General features: G+C 47.7%; 1 protein-coding gene across 2 annotated transcripts in view; it reads right to left on the reverse strand.

Moving 5' to 3' along the window:
* Positions 1-16,969: 16,969 nt before the first annotated feature.
* Positions 16,970-22,994, reverse strand: part of EEPD1 (endonuclease/exonuclease/phosphatase family domain containing 1) — a 100,114-nt gene continuing 94,089 nt past the window's right edge. For both annotated transcript variants that reach the window (XM_010955396.3, XM_010955395.3), the window contains exons 7-8: positions 18,906-19,100; positions 16,970-17,692 (exon numbers count right to left, since the gene is read on the reverse strand). In XM_010955396.3, coding sequence (XP_010953698.1) covers positions 17,493-17,692; positions 18,906-19,100 — 395 coding nt within the window. In that variant the 3' untranslated portion in view covers positions 16,970-17,492. The remainder of the gene's footprint in view (positions 17,693-18,905; positions 19,101-22,994) is intronic.

Here is a 22,994-nt window from a genome sequence, read left to right on the forward strand (position 1 = left end):
TGTTCACTCTGATTCCAATGGCTGAAAGAATTAATATCTTGAAACTAATGCCACGATGTGAAATACCAACATTTGTTCGCTAGCTTTAAGAATATGTGGAATTTCAGGTACTCAGAGTGAAAAGCATATGCAGAGGAAGCAACAGGGCGACCATCTGCAAGCCAGAGAGATGCCTAGAACAGATCCTCTCCTTTAGGCCCTCAGGAAAAAAATCAAACTTGCCAACACCTTGATCTTGAACTTCTAGCCTTCAGAACTGAAAAGAATTGTACCTAAAGAAAGAGGGCAAAGCAAAGAGAGTAGAAATCTGATCACTGAGAAGAGACTACTGAATACTCATTTCGCCCCAGCCATCCATTTATCCTCAAAGACAACCAACTTCAGAAGTAACATCAACATGGCTGAATAAGCCATCCCTCATTTGTGTCCCCCACCCCCAACAATTTGGCATCCACTTACAGACAAAAATGCCTTTGTGGGAGCTTTGTGAGCCAACACCATGTACCAAGCAATCTGGTAGGAATTTCGTCCACCTGGGCATTGGGTAATAGACATACAGACCTAGGTCCCTGCTTGGACCCTGCAGTGGTCTGTGAACCAGCTCCAGTCCCACTCAGCTACAGTCTGGAAACCCCTGGAAAGTTTTATCTTAGTCACCGTGGACAAGAGGGCTTTTGTGAAAGTCTCGGTTTCCAGTGGAGAGTTTTCAGCATGCCGTTGAAGCAATGAAATTTAATGAGTTTAGATGCTTTGAAGAGGAGCAGTTTGATTTTACCCTCATCACCCCTCCCCTAAGGTGGCACAGTTGTGTCAAGAGAGACCTCAACCTATGATTTCTCCTGGAGGGGAAGGAAAGACTGAGTACCAATATTTTTCAACTATATTGGATGCTGCCAAAGAGACCCCTTTTTCTCATCCAGACTACTGAATCATGAGCTGCATGACCAGAGGGTGGAAGTTGCTAGAACAGCAGCAGACAGAACCTTTGGAGGGCATTGAAGGGTCACAGAGCCTACTGTCATGGTCCCTTCAAGAAGCTAGCCCCACACCAGTGGGGACACTACTGGTAGATCTCCTGACTGGCCCATGGAACCAGCAATGCCTCACCTACACAACCCCCCCCCACCACCCTGTGGCTGGCTCCTCTATGTGCTCCTGACAGCATCGAGAGCAAGCTTTGGCAGCTGGCTAGTGAGCATTGCAAACAAAGCCAGCCTGAATCTACAGGACAGGGAGAGACCACAGCATAAGCTTTAGCCCCACTTTTTGGGAGGTGGAAGGGAGGGTGTCGGCACCCAGCCTTCTGCATTGCCAAAGCAAGAGAAGGCATACCACAAGACAGCAAGAAGTGTGGAGCAGGCTTATTCATAACCGACCTGAGAAAGCCTCAGAATCTCTAGCAGGGCTTACTAAAATTACTTCTGAAGCAGTTAGTAAACACTAGAGGAGGTGACTGCTACTTCAGATACAAAGACAACAAAGCAAAACTTCAAGGAAATATGACCAAAGGATTATGATAATCTTCTAGTAAATGATCCCAAAGACATGGAGAGCTGTGATTACCTGATAAAGAATTTGAATAGGTGTTTTTAACATGTTGATCGCCCACTGTGAATTGGGTGCCCCTGTGGAAACCCAACTGTCACCCAGATTTGGATGACCTGGCGATCAACAGAAACTCCGTGAGCTATAGGAATACAAAAGACAATTTGATGAAATCAGGAAAATACATGAACAAAATGAGCAGTTTAACAGAGATATTAAGGACCAGAAATTCTGAAGTAGAAAAATAAAATGAGGTGAAGAATATAATAGGGTTCATATCAGAACTGATCACACGGAATAAAGAATCTACGAGGTAGAAGATGGGAACTTTGAGATTATTCAGTCAGGAAAACAAAAAAGAATGATGAAAGCCTATAAGATCTTTTGATTGTATCCCATAGGAACAATTTGCAAAGTATTAGCATTCCAGAGGGAGAAGGGGGCAGAAAGCTTATTTAAAGAAATAATGGCTGAGAAATTCCCAAATCTGAGGACAAATTTGGATATCCAAGTTCATCTATCATTCAAAGAGATCTTCTTCAAAACATGCTGTAATAAAACTATTAGAAATCAAAGACAAAGAATCTTAAAAGCAGCAAGAGAAAAGAAGTTTGTAAATTACAGGGGAACCCCTATACTGTAACTAGCAGACTCCTCAGCAGAAACTTTACAGGCCAGGAGAGAGCGGAATGGTAGTTTCAAAGTGCTGAGAGAAAACGGCCAACCAAGAATATTCTGCCTGACAAAGCTGTCCATTAGAAATGAAGGAGAGAGAATTTCCCACACAAACAAAAGCTGAGGGAGTCCATCAGCACTAGATTTGCCTTCCAAGAAATGTTTCCAGGCACAATCCTCAAAGGGTATTTTTGGTAAGTTGATTATAGAGTTCTATTAGAAAATACACGAAAATGTTAAAAGCATATATATCCTTAACCCCACAATTGTACAATATTTACACACATTCATCACATATACATTGTACACCTGTGCAAATACATATGTATAAGGAAATTCACTGCAGTATTGCAGTAAAAATAGAGTAGAAACAACCTTAAAATTCATTAGCAAGGACTAGTTAGATGACATTTATAAAACTAGCCTATTTAAAAATAAAGTAGACCTGTAATTATTGATGCAGATTCTACATCACTGTAGATTTTGGTTGTAAGGTATGCAACTAAGTGGAAATAGCAATATATGGAGATTTATATAACAATAATCTAGCTTTCTGAAAAAGGATGGATGAGAATATGTATTTGTTTGCCTGTGTATGCACAAATTGGTAAGTTATACAGGAAACTGAAAAGAGCAGTTGTCTTTGGTTGGGAAGAATTGCAGGGATGGGAGTCATGGGTGGGAAGGAGACTTTATGCCATTTTATTTTTTCATGTGAAATTTAAAAATTTTCAAAATGCAATGATTAAGAGTAAACCTAGAATTCTAACACTCACACTGATTAAAATAAACATGGACTCAAAAAGGCAAGAAAATTTTAAAGACAGTATATGTATATGGCAGAGAAAATTCAAATAAAAAGGAAAACTGGGAAATACACAAATATGTGAAAATTAAACAACACGCTCCTGAACAACCAATGAGTCAGAAAAGAAATCAAAAGGAAATTTTTTTTAAAAAATCTTGAAACAAAAATGGAAACACAACATTACCAAAACCATTCATGGGGTGCAGCAAAAAAGTTTTATGAGGTAAGTTTATAGTGATAAACATTAATAAAAAAGAAATCTCAAATGAATAAGCTAGCTTTAGATCTCAAAGAAGTAGAAAAAAATAGACTCAGCCCAAAGTTAATAGAAGGAAAGAAATAACAAATAGAGCAGAAGTAGAGACCAGAAAAGCAATACAAAAGATCAACAAAAGAGCTGGGTTTTTTTTTTTTTTTTTTAAGATAAAATTGATAAACCTTAAGCTAAACTAAGAGAAGACTCAAACTCAGACATGAAAACGACGTTACAACTGGTACCATAGAAATACAAAGGATCATGAGACTACCATGAACAATTATATATACACCAACAAATTGGATAACCTAAAAGAAATGGATTAATTCCTAGAAACATGCAACCTACCAAAACTAATAAGGAAGAAATGGAGCCTCTAACAAACCAATAATGAGTTAGACTGAATCAGTAATTGAAACTCTTAACAAAAATCCTAGGACCAGATGGTTTCCCTGGAGATTTCTACCAAACAGTTAAAGAAAAATTAATGCCACTCCTCAAACTCTTCCATAAAATTGAAGAGGGAATCTTCCTAAACTCATTTGAGGCCAGCATTACAGAGAAAACTATAGGCCACTTCTGTGATGAATATAAACGCAAAAGTTCTCAAAAAATATTAGCAAACCAATTTAATGACACATTAAAAAAATCATACACCATGAATAAGTGGGATTTATCCCAGGAATGCAAGGATGATTTAATATCCACAAATCAATCAATGTGATATACCACATTAATAAATTGAAGAATGGAAATCATATGGTCATCTCAATAGATGCAGAGAAAGCTTTTGACAAAATCTAACATCCCTTCATGAAAAAAACTCTCAAGTACAGGGTATAGAAGAAACATACTTCAACATATTAAGGCCATATATGAGAAAACCAAAGCCAACATAATACTTAATGTGAAAAGCTGAAATCATTCCAAGATCAGGAACAAGACGAAGATGCCCGCTTTCACCACTTCTGTTCAACATAGTATTGGAAGTTCTAGCCACATTAATCAGACAAGGTAATAAAAAAAATTCAAATTGAAGACGAAGAAAACTCTCACTGTAGATTGCAAATGACATGATACTATATACAGAAAATCTTAAAGATGTCACCAAAAAACTTAAAAGTAACACAAAGTTATAGAATATTAAGTTAAGACACAGGAATCTATATACTATACACCAATAAACTATCGAAAAGAGAAATTAAGAAAACAATCCCTTTTATAATTGCATCAGAAAGAATAAATCTAAAGATGTAAAAGATGTACTTGGAAAACTATAAGATACTGATGAAAGAAATTGAAGATAACACAACTGGATCAGAAGAATTAAATGTAAGACCCACAGCCATAAAATTACCAGAAGAAAACATAAGCAGTATGCTCTTTGACATTGGTCTTAAAAATATTTTTTTGGATCTGTCTCCAAGAGAAAAAAAATCATTTTTGTTTGTCGATAGTTTCCTTTGCTGTGTAAAAGCTTTTTAGTTTGATGTAGTACCATTTGTTTATTTTTGCTTTTTCTCTCTTTGTATGGGGACAGACGTACTAGACTTACTGTGATTATTTCATAATGTATGCAAATGTCAAATTGCTATGTCTCACACCTGAAACAAATGTACATCAACTGTATTTCTTTTCCTTTTTTTAAGTGAAATTTCAATGGCAATAATTTCATGAGATTGTAGAGCTCTGGAGATTTTTTTTTTCAACATAGAGATGAGATAAATGTAAAAAAAAATTCCCAACACCATTATATATCAGAGTTCTTAAGAGCAGCAAATATGTGATGACCTAAGGAGTAAACATCTAAAATTTAGATAAACCAGATATTTGGTTTTCTTGTCTTTTAAAAATTACCTCTATCACATTTACAGTACTTTCCTAGTTAATTACTGTATTAAGTAGCTTGGATTTTACATGTAGACTGACTTTCTTGGATTTAGGGAAACAACAGCCCTCTTTTGTGTTGAAAGATCTAGTCCTGTGAGCTATTTGAGCACCGGCAAGAATTCTTGAGTGAATTTCTGGGTGCCACTCCAAAACTGTCCGCCAGAGGGACCACAGCTCTTCTTTTTCCCTTCCCTTCTAGCTCTTTTCCCTTTTAGTATTTTACTTCAGGCTGGAAGCCCTGGAGATGATTAATCGTGCTGATTGACCCTTGGAGCTACACCCAAACATATGCTCTGATTTTAAGCAGGCATAGCTTTTCTAGGAACGAGTTGCCTATCACTCTAAAGAGATAAAGAGAAGGAGTTATGAAGTGTCCTGCAGGCCTGTTCCAAAATCTGTTTCCTCTTCTGTCCAATTTAAATTTCTCCTGAGCAGTTTTGAAATAAAATTCCTTAAGTTGGGTTGGGCTGAAAAGCAATATACATACTCTGTATACTATTCTGTGCTAAAGTATGTATTATTTAGTCTTGAGAGAGATCTTCAATAACATTTTAATGTGTCTGAAACAAGCAATGTGAGATGTGAGCAATTTGAGATTCAGATGCTGTTTATCTTACCTCAGCTTCCTAACATAATTACCCAAGATGGTTCTCAGGAAAACCAGTGTTTTCCTTTTAGAGAAAAAGAGAGAAGGACATATTGAGTAAAGACACTAGATTCTTTGGCCAAAGAGTTTTCTCCGCTTAGCAGCTAATAATGGTCCTCAGCCTGGGGCCTGAGCCCTAATGCTCCCCACCCGCGAGGAAACTCATTTAATTAAATGATTTATCACAATGGAGGCTGCGGGGCACTTAGGGGAGCCCATCTTCCGTCGCTGACTGTACAGACACTATTAGGCGCCCCAGAACCAAAAGCACCAAGTGAAGCCTGTCTTGTGTGGTTTGACCCCCAAGAAGCAGGACAATGCCAGCAGGTGGGACATCTATCTCTTCTGGGACCTTTCCTCTCCCCCCAGCTCCTCCCTCCCTCCCTCCCAGGCCACCTGGAGCACCTCCACACAAGGACAAGGCTGCGCCCTCTTTCCCTGCTGCTTTCAGCCTGTGAACATCACTGCTCTCACCAACCGAGATTTCCCATGTTACCAAGCCCAACCTGGCCTCCCAGCCACCCCCATCTGAGATGGAGAGAGTGTCCCCCTCCATCCCCCACCCAGGGGTGAAGGGAGAAACGGAGACCCCAGGGGGACCCAGACAGCACCTCACCTCTGCCTTCGAAGCTTGTCCTTGCTGCTCTGGGATGCACTGCACCCTGGCCCGCAGTGGCTGGGGGTCTGGCCCCCCTTAGCCCTCTGCTCCATGCTTTCCTTCGGTCTGTGTGCTGCAGGAGCAACTCCCGGGTCAGCCTGGGCTACTCAGCCTCCAAGCAGTTACCAGTGAGGAGGAGGCCACCGGATATACTCCCAGGACTTCCCTTTTGCATTAGCTCCACCTGCCACTTGTTTTCCACAGGCCTTTTATCAGCTTGATGTGTTTCAGGCCAACAGCACTCCTTATCACAGCAAAACCTGAGTCCTTAATGCTCCCCACCCACAATGAGAATCATTTAATTGGTTAATTCATCATGGTGGAGGTGGCAGGGCACTTCCACCACTGACTATTGATGGCAGCTGGGCTTGCTAAGCAGACACCATTAAGTGCCTCAGAACCACAAGTGCCAGGTGAAGCCGCCTTGTGCCGTTTGACCCTGAAAGATGCTGTTTATCCTACCACAGCTTCCTAACATAATTACCCAAGATGGTTCTCAGGAAAAACAGTGTTTTCCTTTTAGAGAAATGAGAGAAGGAGACATTGAGTAAAGACATTAGATCCTTTGGCCAAAGAGATTTCTCAGCTCAGCAGCTAATGCCCTCAACCTGGGGCCCCCATCATTTCCAGATCACACACAGGGGAGTCCAGGGAATTCACTGTTTCCAATCTCAACCCATCTTGCTTTGATAAATAACAGATCTGGGGGGCCTTTAGGTATTCTGTCCCAGACCCAAGAAACCCAGTGACAATGCAGCCTTCAGACCCTTTAAGCTTCTGGGTGATCTTTAAATAAATAAATACACAGAGGTCTAGCTCCCTCTCATCCTATTCCCCAGGCAAACAGACCTCCTATAAACTGGGATTCCCAAGGGGCTTTGGGAAGCACCTGAGGTGTTCAGGGTTTAGATATGCGACTAGATTTGTCAGGGACCATTCCAAGCCTTGAGAGCATAAACACCCTGTCTGCTATGGATGAGAATTGGGGCTGCTGCCTCCAGGGTCCAGCTGGAAGCTGCCTGTGAAGGATCGCGGGGTCTGGCCCTCCCACGCATTCCCAGCACCTCGTTGGCTTTAGTCTGACCGCTGCTTGCCAGCAGGCCCACGAGACCCCTCTGTGAGGTGACTATGAAAAGATCGGACTTCTGAAAAATTCTCTGGTAATCTGGACTTGGGCAAGTAAACAACGAAGAATGATGTTCAGAGAAATTCAGAAGAAAAGCTCAAAAAAATTCCTGGAGCTCTAGCAGCTTACCAACTCCATAAACAGTAAGGGCTTACCCAACATCTGTCTGTGGAAACTGGGCTCGTGTTTGATGATTGAAGTAATGAAAGAGCCTCACTGTCAGTGCCACTGGGGCAGCGAGCCATGGTCTCAGACTCTTCCTAAACCAGCACGACGGCTCTCCTGCCACTTCTCAACTTCGACCCTTCACGTGCTGAGCTCCCTGATCCCCTGCACAGATTCGGGTGGTTAATTTCCCCTGCTGAAGGTATCCCTGCCCTGGTCATTGGAAGCCGCACTAACATTCTGATGAAAGAGCGCATGTTTTCTTGACACTTCCGTCACCCCATCTCTGTCTTGGCTATTGTTTATATTATATTATTCGGCCACATTTCTAGGCACTCTGTCTAAGCAAAGTCCCCCCAAATTGGTATTTCTCCAAGTGTGAGTCTCAGGGCACCTTCATCGACCCAGCTGGACAACAGGCCAGACCTAATCAGGTTCCAGCATCGGACTCTGGGGTCAGGGCTCAGGAACCTGTATGCCAGACAGCTCCTAGGGAGACTCTTCCATGCGCTGAAGTGGGAGTCCCACCGCCCCACAGAGAAATGCTCCTGGTCTGATAGCTGGGCCAGATGTAACACTTGAGAGCAGGACGGATGCTGAGGCCTGGGAAATGCAGTTCACAGCACCTAGCAAGTCTGCAGACTGCCGGGCCTCGTCCTGGCATTTCCTGACTCCCTGACTGGGGGGTTTACAGTCAGTGAATGGGATTTGTATAGCCTAGAAATTTCATAGGATTCCTTCAAGCATAGAACAGAGATGGTGCCCCACTGGCTGAGCTATAAAGCCATCTCTGTAATCTCTGTTTAAAAGTGCCACTTCAGAAGGTCTCCAGACTCAGAGCAAAGAAACTAGCACAGGGACCCACAGTGGGCCTGGGCCCAGCGGCCCCACACCCTCCTCCAGCTGCAGACTCGAGCTCCGTCCAAAGCAGCCAGTTTGGATACAGTCACACAAGGCCGGCCAATTGCCCTCACTCATCATCACAGTAAAGCCTGAGCCCTAATGCTCCCCATACATGAGGAAACTCATTTAATTAAGTGATTTATCATAATGCAGGCTGCGGGGCACTTAGGGGAGCCCATCTTCCGTCGCTGGTGGTGGATGGGCGCTCAGCTTGCTAAACAGACACTATTAGGCGCCCCAGAACCAAAAGCACCAAGTGAAGCCTGTCTTGTGTGGTTTGACCCCCAAGAAGCAGGACAATGCCAGCAGGTGGGACATCTATCTCTTCTGGGACCTTTCCTCTCCCCCCAGCTCCTCCCTCCCTCCCTCCCAGGCCACCTGGAGCACCTCCACACAAGGACAAGGCTGCGCCCTCTTTCCCTGCTGCTTTCAGCCTGTGAACATCACTGCTCCCACCAACCGAGATTTCCCATGTTACCAAGCCCAACCTGGCCTCCCAGCCACCCCCATCTGAGATGGAGAGAGTGTCCCCCTCCATCCCCCACCCAGGGGTGAAGGGAGAAACGGAGACCCCAGGGGGACCCAGACAGCACCTCACCTCTGCCTTCGAAGCTCGTCCTTGCTGCTCTGGGATGCACTGCACCCTGGCCCGCAGTGGCTGGGGGTCTGGCCCCCCTTAGCCCTCTGCTCCATGCTTTCCTTCGGTCTGTGTGCTGCAGGAGCAACTCCCGGGTCAGCCTGGGCTACTCAGCCTCCAAGCAGTTACCAGTGAGGAGGAGGCCACCGGATATACTCCCAGGACTTCCCTTTTGCATTAGCTCCACCTGCCACTTGTTTTCCACAGGCCTTTTATCAGCTTGATGTGTTTCAGGCCAACAGCACTCCTTATCACAGCAAAACCTGAGTCCTTAATGCTCCCCACCCACAATGAGAATCATTTAATTGGTTAATTCATCATGGTGGAGGTGGCAGGGCACTTCCACCACTGACTATTGATGGCAGCTGGGCTTGCTAAGCAGACACCATTAAGTGCCTCAGAACCACAAGTGCCAGGTGAAGCCGCCTTGTGCCGTTTGACCCTGAACGTCAGGGTCGTCCCCCACCCCCACAGATGGCCTCTTTTATGCCCAACAAACTCCTCCACAATAAGGGTCCTCCCACTTCTGATTTTAGGCACATGGCCTGCTTCTGAGCAGCAGTCAGGTCTCCCTGAAACCCAACTCCCAGTCAGTCCCTGGCATCTGACCTCATGTCCATCTTTATAGTGTTGATTCACCCCGAGGGGTCTCCTCATGCTTAGCTGGGGGCTGTCACCGGATCTGGGCAGAGATGTGGTCGGGGAACTCCCCAACCCTTCCATCTCCCAGGGAGGCTTGGCCACCACAGAAGATGATGATGATGGTGCGGAGAAGGAGGATGCACCACACACATTTAATATTTCATTTCACCTTTAGGATGATATTACAGAGTAGGTAGACATAGCCCCATTTTTTAGATATGGAAACAGGCTCAGGGAAGGTCAAGTAACTTGCTCCAAGTCACATTAATAGTAAGTTTTAGATGGATTTAAACAGGAGCCTGGGCCTATAACACGTATTCCAGCTGAGCTCTTGGTGCCACTCAGCACCTCCCTCCCTCTCATCCCACCAGTACCCCCTGCCTTGCTGGGCTCCAGCTCCTCCTGGGACCATTCCAGGGGTCTGCTCCCCAGGGCCAGATCAGCGTCGGGGGAAGAGCGCCTTGGCTCGAATGCAGATACTGCAGAGAGTGGGAGTGAGTGTGGGGAGGAGCAGGGGAGGAGAGGGCATACACTTGAGGTGAGAAACCCGCTTCACTGGTCACCTCCAGGGGCTTCTAGGCTCTCTGGCCTCTCCCTGCCTCTCAGGATCTGCCCTGGTGACAAGGCCTGCCCTGGTGCCTCCCCTCAGCCCATCTGCTGCCATTCTTGGCCACAGAGCCTTCCTAGGGGAGGTGAGCACAGCCCGTTCCACTGGACACGCAGGGCTGAGTCGTTCTCTTGTCTCACCCCACATTGCTGCTTTCTGCTCACGCCACCCCCCGCCATCCCTCCCTAAGCTTCATTTATTCGCTCACTCCTCAAATGCTGTGAGGTGCCAGGTTCTGGAGATACAGAGATGACTATAGTTTTTTCCTGAGAACGCTGTCACAGAGTACCACCAACTGGGCAGCCTAAGGCAACAGAAATGTATCATCTCATAGTTCTGGAGGCTAGAAGTTCCAAATCACGGAGTCATCAGGGCCGTGCACCCTCTGAAACCTGTAAGGAGCATCCTTTCTTGCCTCTGCTTCTGCTGTTGGAATTCTTGGCTTAGAGATGCATCACTCCATTCTCTGCCTCCACCATCATGTGGGTTCCTCCCTGCGTGTTTCTATCTTCTCTTCGTATAAGGACCCCAGGCATACTGGACAAAGGGCCCACTCTACTCCAGTGTGACCTCATCTTAACCAATTACCTCTGCAATGACCCTATTTCCATCTTGGGTCACATTCTGAGGTAGAGGGGTTAGGACTTCAACACATTTTTGGGGGGAACGTAATTCAATCCATTATACTGGGTAACAGGACCCCTGCCCTCGATAAACCATCTGAGTCATTGTGATGATCATGATCATTATCTTCAAGAGTGGGCCAGAGTTCTCCAGCTTCTCTAGATGAGAACAGTCTGGCCTGGTAGTCAGGCCTGAAACCAAGGCATCCTGAGACAATGTGTGTCCTCATGGAGGGGTGTCCCGGCCTTGATGGGAGCACAGGAGCCCAGGCATGGAAGCCTCTGGAAGGGCAGCTTTCCCTGCCCAGTTCCAATGACCTAGACCTTGTCTTACAGCCACCGGAGCTCAACTTGTTCACAACATAGCTCAGTATCTTTCCCCAAACCTGGTCCTTGTCCTGGTTTTTCTCTTAACCTGACAAAGATCAAGTTCTTGGAAACCTCAATGTGACCTTGGGATTTGCAGGGTGAGACCCTGCGAGAAGCCACAATCTGCCCACAGGCACTGGCTCTGCTCTGTGCCAGCACTGCTGTGCTCCAGGCTTCACATGTGGTGCCTTAAAACCCGACCTCAGTTCTGCCTCACGACATCCCTGAAATGGATAAAATCACCCCCTTTCCAGGTAAGTCAGCTCAAGGATTACCCCAGACAGATGTGGCTCCAGCTCCAAGGAGCTCATTAGGGTCCAGCCATGTACCCCAGTGGTTGCCCGCAGCTGGTCAGGGCAAAGACAGGACTGGAACTCATGCCCTCCTACCACTTAACATTGCCCCCTAGAGCCCACCTCTGGTCCCCGCCCCTCCATGCCCGCCACTGCTCCGCTCCCGGCTTCATTGCTTCCTCCAGGACCAGTGTGATGACCTGCACTTTCCTCGCCAGACTCCCCGCGCACTGCTGCTGCAGCCTCTGCTTCGCACAAATCCTGCGGAACAGCCTCCCAGCTCCTTAGCCCACTGACTTTTAAAATCTGGCCTCTGGCTCTGTTTGGTCTTCTTCTCTCAACACATCATAAACTCTTGCCAGAGTGACCTATATGGAACCCTTCCCTCCCCTGCACCCTTGCCCTCAGTACCCCCTGCCCTGAATGCCATCTCCTGCTCACCCCCTGCATCCCCAGTCCTGCCCATTCAAGATTAAGCTTAGGGACACCGCCCCCAGGAAGACCTCAGATCTGCCCCCAGGTGAAAACATACTCTCTTCCTCTAATAAGACAGCGCTTTATATCTCTGCCATACAAGTTTTTCTGTGTTTGCTCTTAATTATGAACCTCTCCCCTAAAGAACTTTTAAAAGAAGGCCTTTGGAGTCTGACATCTGAGTGTTTTAATGTCTTTTATTTATTTATTTTTTTGCTTGGGCTTTTGACTATTTGTGCATTTATTTCATTGTGATTACACACAAAAGTTTCAAACACACTAAAGTAGAAAGAAGAGTAAACGGACCCCTGTGTTCCCACCACCCAGCTTCAACAACTATCCACAATTTGTAAATTTAAGTAGCCTTTGGATTTTAAGCTCTACTCAGTCTTCTCATATTTACTGCTCAGGGGGGAGGGGAAGAGGTAGACCATCCGATTATTCATCTTAAAGCTTCTAGAAAACTTGAGCTTTTAATTCTATAAGTTTGATGAAAATCCTGCCTCTGGGCTAAAGGCGCACGGGTGGGCGGGGAAGCGCCTCAGAGGCGGGAGCTGGCAGTGGGCCAGGCAGCTGCTTCCCTAGCCTGGCGCTTTGCTGGGGAAAGGCTCCATCACTCCGCATGGCTTGGAAGGGAGACTTTCAAAGGCTAAATGTCCCCATCGTTAGCCCAGCGATGATGCCACGTAAGATGCTATGCCCATTCCTTCTGAGAGCCTGGAGTCCGTCTGCTACCACCTGTCAACTCAAACAAAACAAGTCCCAGGTGTCGTCCCTGGGAGATGATGCATGGAGTGTCCTGCCTAGTTTCTCCACCAGGGGCAGCTGCGAGGGGCAGGCAGTCTTGGACCCTGATCAAGACTTTGGGTCTTTTTCAGTGAAATGTGTCCGTGTGACAGTCTTCCCTGGGTGGGGGTCCTGATTTCCAAGGGCCCAGTTACACCAGTGTTCAGTTCAGGATGACAGACTGTTGGGAAACCACAAAGCTCATATTCCAGTTGAGCAGAACAGACAGAATCTGGGAATAAAATATAAACAACACTAAATCATTTAAAATAATTTAAAAATTCTGCTGCTGATTGAGTTCACACCATGTGACCAGAGCTCTCCCTGGAGTTGCGCCCTGTGCTCAGACAGTGTGCTAAGAACTTTATAGATGATATTAACTATTTACAACCCTGGGGGCTTCTATCTTTATTTAACAGAGAAGAAAACTGATACTCAGCCAGACAAGAAGAATGTGCAGGACCAGCTGCTCAGACACGGCAGAGCCGGGACTCAGTGGCCAGATCCGCTGACTCCAAACCCTGGGCTTGCGACCACAGAGCAATGACCTCACTCCTGGGGTCCTCGGGTGATTAGCACCCCTACTATGCATCTGCACTGAGTCTGCGTCCAGCTCAGGCTTAGTGGAAGCAGTGAGCAGACTCCAAAACCGAGCGTGGTGGCGATCGTGTGATGTGGGCACCGGATGGCCTAGCTCCCATCATCTCTGCCACTCCTGGCTGATGGCCCTCGACTCTTATCTTCTCCATGCCTCAGTTTCCTCATCTGTAAAAGGAATCCATGACTGATAACAGTACCAACTTTATCGGACTCTTTCGAGGAATAAAGCAGTTAAAAATATAAAGTGCTTACAGGGAACTATAGCTTGTAATAACCTATACTGGAAAAGAATCTGAAACAAGAATATATGTATGTATACATAACTGAATCACTTTGCTATACACTTGAAACTAACACAACACTATAAATAAACTATAGCTCAAATGCAAAAAATGTGTGAAGTGCTTAAAGGAGCCATGAAGAGAGGACAAGGATCATGTGAGGATGGGAGCCAGTGCAAGATGAGCGAGTGGTGTTGCAGCCATTAATTCCTTTGCTCCGAAAGCAAACTCCGTGGTGGCCTCAGGCGAGGTGCACTTACCTCCCATCCACAGGTGGTGGGGACGTCGGCCAGGGTGGGTGATGACACAGACTCTGACAGCCCGGGTGTCTGGGCTCTCGAGTGGGACGAGGTATCTGCACTGGAGGAGAACTCCAACCATCAGGCCCAGAGAAACACAAAGAAGAAAGTGACATCTCTCTGGCTTTGGAAGAACGCAGCCCTCTACCAAGGACCCCACTTGTTTTGCTCCCCCCGACATCCCCAGAGCAGATGTGAGGGAGTCACAGCATGGGCCCCGTTATTTGAGGCTCAGGAGGGCTAAGTCTGTTACAGGGTACGGCTGGGGCAGCAGGACTGAGCTACATGGCTGCGGGCCTCTGATGGGCTCCTGCACAATGGCTGGGCTCTCACATCACAGGGTCTCCTGCGGGGCAGCGCACAGGAGACAAAGGTTCCATTGGGGCAGGGGGAAGGGGCAGCTGGGGGCTCTCAGGGCTTCCCTAGCACTTAATTCCCCATGCCCCACCTCCTTCCAGAAACCCAGCTCAGCATCAGGGGACATGCCTTGGCTTCTCTGACAAAGTGGATCCACAGTTGGGCCTCTTCCTGGACAATCCTGATAGCAGGAGAAGAAAGGAAAGAATGGGGAGGGGAGAATCGGAGACAGATGCTGTATTTGGGGAGAGGAAGTGGGAGAAAACTCTGGAGAAGGGCAGGGGCTTAGAAACAATCTGAACGCCCAGCAGAAAAATTCCATACAATGGAACATTATTCAGCAATAACAAGAAGTGAGCTCTCAGGTCCTGGAAAGACACAGAGGCAACTTAAAGGCAGGTTGTTACATGAAAAAGCCAGTCTGAAAAGGCTACGTACGTATGCTTCCAACTACATGACATTCTGGAAAAGGCAAAATTAGGGAGACGTAGAAAGATCACTGGTTGCCGGGGGAGGGGGAGGGATGAACAGGTGGAGTACAGGGGATATTTAGATCAGAGAAACTACTCTGCATGCGCTGTGAGGTGGACAGATGTCATTATGCTTTTGTCAGAACCCACATGGAGTACAAAGAGTGAGCGCTCGTGTAAACTACAGCTTTAGTTAATAATATACCGATATTAATTCATCGATGGTTAACACATGTACCACATTAATGCAAGACATTAGTAATAAGGGAAACTGTACAGGGTTTGGGGGTCTACTTTCTGCTCAAGTTTTCCATAAACCTAAAACTACTCTTAAAAATAAAGTCTATTAATTAAAGACAATGACAACTAAACAAAACAAAACACAAACAAAAGATCCAAAAAGAAAACTCAAGAGGGCTGCGCCCAGAGCAAGACCAGCGGCCCCTGTGGCCAGGCTCCCCGAGCCGGCCCTGGATGTCAGAAGCAAAGAGGCCGAGCCCACCCTGACTGTGAGGTGTGGTCACTGTAGTGCAGCTCCCCAGCCTCTGGCTCAAACCAAATGACTGTCACAAAGGTCATTCAACTGAATTTCTTTTACCTCTTCACAGTTGAGGAGTCTTTTCTTCCCCCAGTTTTGGGGCAGAAATCTGGCTGCAAGGAATCGGGGCAGCTGGCTGGTGAATGCAGGTGGAGGTTTTATCTTTAGATGAGTCAGCTCAACGGGGAAGCACCCTTTCCAACCTGCCATGACTTTTCACTCTAACTCAGCTGCTTTGGGTCAAGGCTTAGCCCTCACAGGTTCCGTGCCTCCAGGTGCCACTCACCCTCCCACTGGAGAGACACTCCCTCAGAGTGGGCGTGGCTGACACCCAGGTACACCTGGAGCCCCCAAAAAGGACTTCCTTCTTATGCCAATGACCAGTGATGCTCCTTGGAGCCAGGTGGCCCCAAAGGTGGCCTTTGGTGGAAAACAGGCCATCACGTCCCTGGGTTCCCACAGCGTGATGCTGGTGGTCCATGCTGTGTTCAGCGCTGGAGGAGGGCTAAGCCCTCAGAGTCCGTGGTAAACTGTAAGGAGCCGGGTCACGACTCACATGTTCACTCTCTGTGTTGATTCTCTCTGACACACTACTGCTGGCAGCACAGGGTTGACACATAGGCATGCACTTTGGATTGAGTGTGGATCTTGTCTATTTACTTACTAGTTGAGTGACCTTCATGTGAAGCTCTCTCAGCCTCAGTTTCCTCGGCTGTGAAATGGGCATCATCATCTTGGTCTCACAGGGACCTCAGTGAGAACCCAACGCAAGGAAGGGAAGGGTGCCTGGTGGCAGTTAACACGTGCTTCCGGCCCCCAACACCCACCGACAAAGAAGGACCCTCCCTCCCCCAGTGCTCCCAGGCTCCCTGTGGGTCCAGAATCAACAGCTATTCCTCAGAAGCAGCAGAGGGAGGCTCTGGGCTAGAGGCTGGGAGGGCGGGGACACGGAAAGGGGGTGGAGTGGGGAGGGACGGAGGGAGGGAGGGAGGAAAGGACATCGTTCTGATGGAATTCTCCCCCAGCACAAGGGAACCTGCACTGGATCTGGAGGCACAAATGTAATAACACGAATAACAGACGATCTGACCAAAAGTCAGAAGATGCGCGCTCTGGGAGGCAGGAGATGATTTGAGATTTCAGAGAGGTCTCAGGGGGTCTACGCGGCAGTGACAGACACCTCTGCAAGGTTTCAAGGCGGGATGTAAAGGAAGCAGGCTCCTGGGGGCTGGGGTGCGGGGGCACGCGTTGTGTTCGGGACCCCTCAGGCCACAGCCCTCCAGGGGCATCCGAAGGGAGCACAAAGCACACACGGCAAGGGAACTGTCCCCGGGCTCTCACTGCAGCCAGGCTGGTTCATCTCTGTTTATTTTTTCAAAACAAAACTAAAAGCCACCACTCAAAATATTTGAGAAGACTGCTCAAGTTAAAAGCTTTATGTGATTTGCAGCCGGAACGTCGCAGACTGGTGGTCAGAGAGGAGGTCCCGGCAGCCGGGCATCTCCCACTCTGCCGCTCGGCCGCCGCTGCTCCTCTCCGGGCTGCGGTCCAGGCGGCGGGCGTGGCCAGCCGGTCGGCTGAGATTGGCGGCAATCGCAGATGGCACACATTTCCGTTCTCTGCTGGGCTTCTGATCTGACCATCCAGCACTTCAAGGGCCCAACGTGCTCCCGCCCCTGCCAGAGGTCCAAACACATCCGCCAAGACGGCAGGCGGTTCCAGGCCCGGGCGAGGACGCGATCAGAATGAAGATAAAAAGGCAGTTCCGGGCGCTCTGCATCTTCACCGGGGAGGGGGAGCTCCTGGCCTCCGGGGTCCGAGGGTGGAAACCCGGTTCAGTGTCATCACCGCTCGTGCTTAATGTTGGCTTCACTTCGCTCCAGGGTGACCCCGCTGCCGTTGCGGGCGCCTTCCTTCCTGTTCCAGTCCTTCTCCGTGTAAAACTCCGCCAGCACGGGGCAGTGTTCGGAAGCCACTCCGCCCCAGGACCAGTTATCTGGAATCCAAGGGTTCGTGAGGCCCTCTCTCACGACAGCCCAGTGACCTGAAGGCAGAGGGAAAAGAAACCAGAGGTCAGGATATAGGAGATGGGGGATGTGAGGGCGGGGTGTCCCAGGCTGGCAGGTGGCTGCACACCTGGGCTCCCTGAGGAGACTCAGCCTGGCTTGTCTGTGCAAATGCGCTGTCTCAGCCTATTTGATTTTCTCAGCAAGTGAGGGTTTACCATTTAAGCACTGAAACTACCCCTAAAAAGCTTAACAGCAAGGGGACAGAGGAAGTGATTTCTAACTTCCCTACAACCCAGTGTTCTCAGGCTCCCCAGCTCCCATGGTGAGAGCACTGCCTTCCACTAGCGCCTCCTTGCAGCCCCGGCCTCTGTCTGGCCAGCAGGCCATTTTTGCACACTGCATCTCACCTAGTTTGATGACTGTCACTCCTCTTGAGACCCACCTTCTTCATCCTCTGGATCCTCCCATGACACAGTCCAACAGGAAACCGGTGCCCAGGACGGGAAATTCTAGTCCTGAGGATCTAAGTCTCTGCGGCATGTCGGGGTCTCACAGTGGGACCCCAGCATTAGTACTTAAAACATTCTTAAATGTCTCGCTGAAGTATACTCTGCATCCATTGGCATTAGTGAAGCTTCCAGGCAGGACTGAGAACACCTGTTCTTGTCTTTCATCAAAAGACCCTACCAATGCGTCTATATTTCTGTTTTCTGATCCAAAGTCTGCTCAGCAAGTGACTGCTATGGGGGGGACTGCTTTTCAGGGCTGAGCTCACCCACCACACCCTGGTCCTGGAGGAGTCCTGTTTAAAGCACTTCTCCCATCCTGTCAGCTCACCCCTAACCACTGCTCCTCAGGGCACCGACGGTGAGTCAGTAAACCTCAGGCCACAACACAGCAGCTGAACATGACAGGTCTGGAGGAGTGTTTGCTGAATGACTAAGTGTCCTTAAAATTAGGCTACATTAGCAGCTCATCTCGGAATCTGGGGATGCTGCCCAGGACACACTGGCATTGCCCCTGTGGTACATCAGTGAATGCCCTTTAATTATTTTTCACACCCCTTCACTCTTAAATGTGACTCTGTTTGAATGATAATGATACAGTCACCTAGATGATAAGCCAGTAAATGCCTGGGAAGGCAACTCCTGGCTCTTGCTCAAACCAAGTGATCCGGAACCGTCAGCTCAGACAGGTGCATTCTACTCCATTTCGGAGCAGGAGGAAGGACGAGCGACTTGTGTTTACCTGTGAAAACCTTCTTCAAGCTTTTACTGATCCAGATGTTGTCCAGAGTCTTTGAACCTTGAGGATTCTTGGTGCTGATGTTGGTGAAGGTGTGTGCGGGGATCAGGGGGTAGAATTTTTCTTTCCTCAGAATATCATAGTCAGTGCTGTCTGGCCCCTGGCCGAAGTCCCCTAAAACGATCACGTCTTTTTCTCCTGGAAGTGAAAGAAAGAAAATCAGGAGTTTAAGAGGAGGTGAGAAATGAACCCAACACTGACCACAGCCCATTTAAGTGGGATCGTGGCTGTCTGATTTGACTCTTCAGGTTAGGACTACAGATGGTTCTTATTCTCCCAATTTTTCCAAACTCCTTGTGCCAACCCCCTCCCAAACTTAAGAACAGATTAGTGACACATCTGGAAATGGGGGTCAGTGTGATGGAGAGATCACCCCTGCTCCAACTCATGGGCTCCAAATCTCACAGCACAAAAAGGCCTAAGGGTCCTGCTCAGGTATTTAACAAAATCTCAACAAACATTTATCGAGCACAGAGGGAAGATCATGGGAACACAGGGAGAAGAAAGCCATCCACAAGGAAAGGAGAGAGGCCTCAGAAGAAACCAAATCTGCCGACACCTTGACCATGGACTTTCCGGCCTCCAGAACTGCGAGAAAGTAACCTCCTTTTGTTTAAGCCACCTGGACCGTGATATTTTGTGACCGCAGCCTGAGCACACTAACACAGGGCCAAAGTGGAAAGCTTTTCTCTTTAAAGTATCTTCAATATTTCTCTCATAGTTTGATTTACTAGAGTGAGTGGGATAGTGATGAAGTATTTTCCAAAGTGAGCAGAAAGGACAGTGGGCCCAAGCGAGGCTCCCTGGGATTTGCATGGACTGCCTGACCATCATGGCCTGTCTCCAGGGTCCCTTCAGGGGAGCCACGTTATCACAGGGAGCGGCATTTCTGTCTCATCTTGCAAGGGAAGCTTTAAGGAAAGCAGTTCATAAACGAAGGCCAAATGCATCTGAGACACTCAGCAAATCTTTTTCCTGGACACGAACATGCTTCAGTAACAATGGCTGGAGGGAAAGAAATCTAAAGTGGAAGGACACACGCCACCAGCAGAGGGAGCTCGTTCACTGCACGTGACGCCCTCCACCGAGGGGCGGGAGGAACAGAAGCGGAGGGGAAGGAAGCCTTCCCTGCAGCCATTTGTGTGGTCCACAGAGATTTAGCCCCTCATGCTAGATCCTAACAACCTTGGCACCCAAAGCAGGGTGAGCCCAACCACGTGGTCTTGAGAAATCAGTGCCTCCTTCCAAATAGCAAAACTAACTTGAGAATAACATTAATAACAACTCATCTGTGGCCAGTGTTAATGACCATTCACTGAGCCCTCACTGTGCACTGGACCCTCTGTGCAGGTAAGAGGCTGAGGCTCCGAGAGGTGGAAAGGCTTGCCCAGGGTCACCGAGCCAGCACTCAAATCCAGGGCTCTTAGCAAAGAGCAAGGATGGAAAAGCCCTGTGTGCCTGGAACAGCGCCTGCTGCCCGGCAGACGCTTGATAGACACATGTGGAAGAAACAGTGAACAAGGTGACGGGGAAAAAAAGTGAGGGGAAAACCTCGGAATTAGGGTGCAGTGTAATTTTGAAAGGAAAGAAGGAAAAGGTGCTGCCTTTATCGACTATCAAGGAAAACTGAAGTTAAGAAAGTCCGAGGCAGGAGGTTCCCATGTGGCAGGGAGGTTTTCACTGGGGTGCAGATCTGAAGAAGTGTGAGCCGTAAAAGACACTTCTGAAGCCAGGGGAGATGCAGGTGTCGAGGGTCAATGAGCCGAGCGCTGTGTAACTTTAGGGATGAAAATAACAGCTCTTTTTGAACAGGCACATTGAGGTTTTTTCTTTCGGTTAAATCAGTTGGGTGATAACATGGAGACAGTCCTTGCCTGAGAGTCCCCAGATGTGCGGGGACCTGAATTCTCCTAGAAGGCTGTCCACCGGGGTGGGTGCCTTACTCATCTTGGTTTCTGGGAGTGAGAGGAGACTGCTTGGGGCTGATGTGCTCTGAGTCTCAGGATTTATAAAATGCCAGTGAAAACAGCAGGAGCAGGTCCCCACGGGGGGAAGGAAGGTTCCCCCCCAGATGTCAAGGATGACTGCACCCCGTGTCCCTTTTGCTGAGTTCACAGAGCAGGCCCCCCGGGGGGTGTGAAAGAAGAGAATTCCATCAGAGGACGGGCACACCCCAGCTGACGTCAACCTGGGTGCACATTCCAGACAAAGGCAGAAAAGCCCAGAGTTTACTAATCAAGTCGGCTCTGTTTGCTCTGACAGAAAGAAGCCCGTGGAATATAGGCTTAGTCTTTGTTTTAGCTGAACCGCCTCTGCTCATCGATTCACCCGTGTTGCCCCCTGGACAGGCTGTGGCACTTCCTGAATCCTGGGTCTGCCGCGTCACCAGTTAACAATGAACTGGACCTTAGTTACACGCAGGGGGACCCAGAAGCATGAGTCACTGTCCGTACATGGGTGTGTCAAGGCCAAGCCAGGCTGTGGGTCGATAGTCCCCTGGCAGTTTGGAACATAACCTGCCTAGGTTTGCTAACAAAAACCTGACCACTCCCTGGATATCAGGGAGGAAAAAAAAAACAAAACAAAACAGAGAGAGCCTAAGGTTATCAGAGAAGCTAGAGACTGGCATCTTTCCTTTCTGCTTCCATGAAAAGGAAAACCTTGAGATTGAAAATAAGAGAAACGTGCATGGATCTGAAAAGCTATCAAGTCAGCCTTTTTAGGCTGGAGACTGCAGGTGAACAATTTCCCACATAGTTGCTCCTTGGATGAAATATCTCAGCTTAAACATCTTTCTGACACTATCTTAGCCCGAAGACTCATAATTTAAGGAGAATGCCGGTCACAGCACATCCTGGTTCAAAATGTAACTTGCATATGAATGTTCACAGCAGCCCAAAGATGGAAACAACCCTAGTGTCCATCGATCAATAAACAGAATAGTATTTGGCCTTAAAAAGAAAGGAAATTCTGACACATAGTACAAACCATGAAGATGTAACATTAAGTGAAATAAGCCAGAAACAAAAGGACAAATTTTGTAAGATTCCGCTCACAGGAGATACCCAGAGTGGTCAAATTCATAGAAACAGCAAGTCGAATGGAGATGCTCAGGGACCCAGAGAAGGAGGTATGGGGACTTTTTGTTTAATGGGTGCAGTTTTAGTTTGGGGAGACGAAAAAATTCTAGAGATGGATGGTGGTGATGGTTGTAAAACAATGTAAATGTGCTTAATATAACTGACCTGAGGCTTAAAAATGGTTAAGATGGTAAGTTTCATGTTATACGCATTTTACCACAATAAAAAGTCTTTTCAAAATGTAACTTTGCAGTCTGACTGAATTATTTTTATAGCCAAATCTTCATAAGCCCATTGTGAGGGGCCAACTTAACAAGGAAAAAAAATGCTGAGCAAGCTAGAGAACACTGGTTAAGACTCTAGTTTATGGAAGAGAATTCCAGCCTCCAGCTGTGAACCCTCATCTAGAGAAGCTTTGAAAAACCAAACCCAGTCACACACGTCCCTATCTTTACGGCCATGTCAAGTTTTCTTTCTCGTAAACCGTGCACAGAAAACCTTCCGTGTTATCGGGGGCAGAGCCCAGAAAACAGACAGCCCACCTTTCTTCTAAAGTTCAGCTCTTTTCTATGTTTTCGTAAACCCAGTGGCTTTTTTTTCTTTGAGTCAATTCATGTTCGGTGAGTGCCTACTATGTGCTGGGCACTTCCTCAGACAGTCACCAAGCCCCCTGAGCACCCTATCAGGTCACCACTGTCCGTCCCCCGTTAGACAGAGCTTGAAGGGGTAGTAACTTGCCTGATGTCCTACAGAAAGAGCTGAGATTAAAATCCAGCTTTCCCGTCAGCTTCAAGGCTCCTTCGGTAAGGTTTGCATCCCACCAGAGAGAAAAATGCAACTCACTGCTCGACCAGACTTTCCTACCCTTGTCATCAACTTCTCCTCCTTCACAAGAAGAGCACGTGCAGATGGGCAGGCAGCACACCCAGGGCAGCTGACCCACGATGAGCTG

Source organism: Camelus bactrianus, chromosome 7, assembly GCF_048773025.1.
Source record: "Camelus bactrianus isolate YW-2024 breed Bactrian camel chromosome 7, ASM4877302v1, whole genome shotgun sequence".
Classification (NCBI taxonomy): Eukaryota; Metazoa; Chordata; class Mammalia; order Artiodactyla; family Camelidae; genus Camelus; species Camelus bactrianus.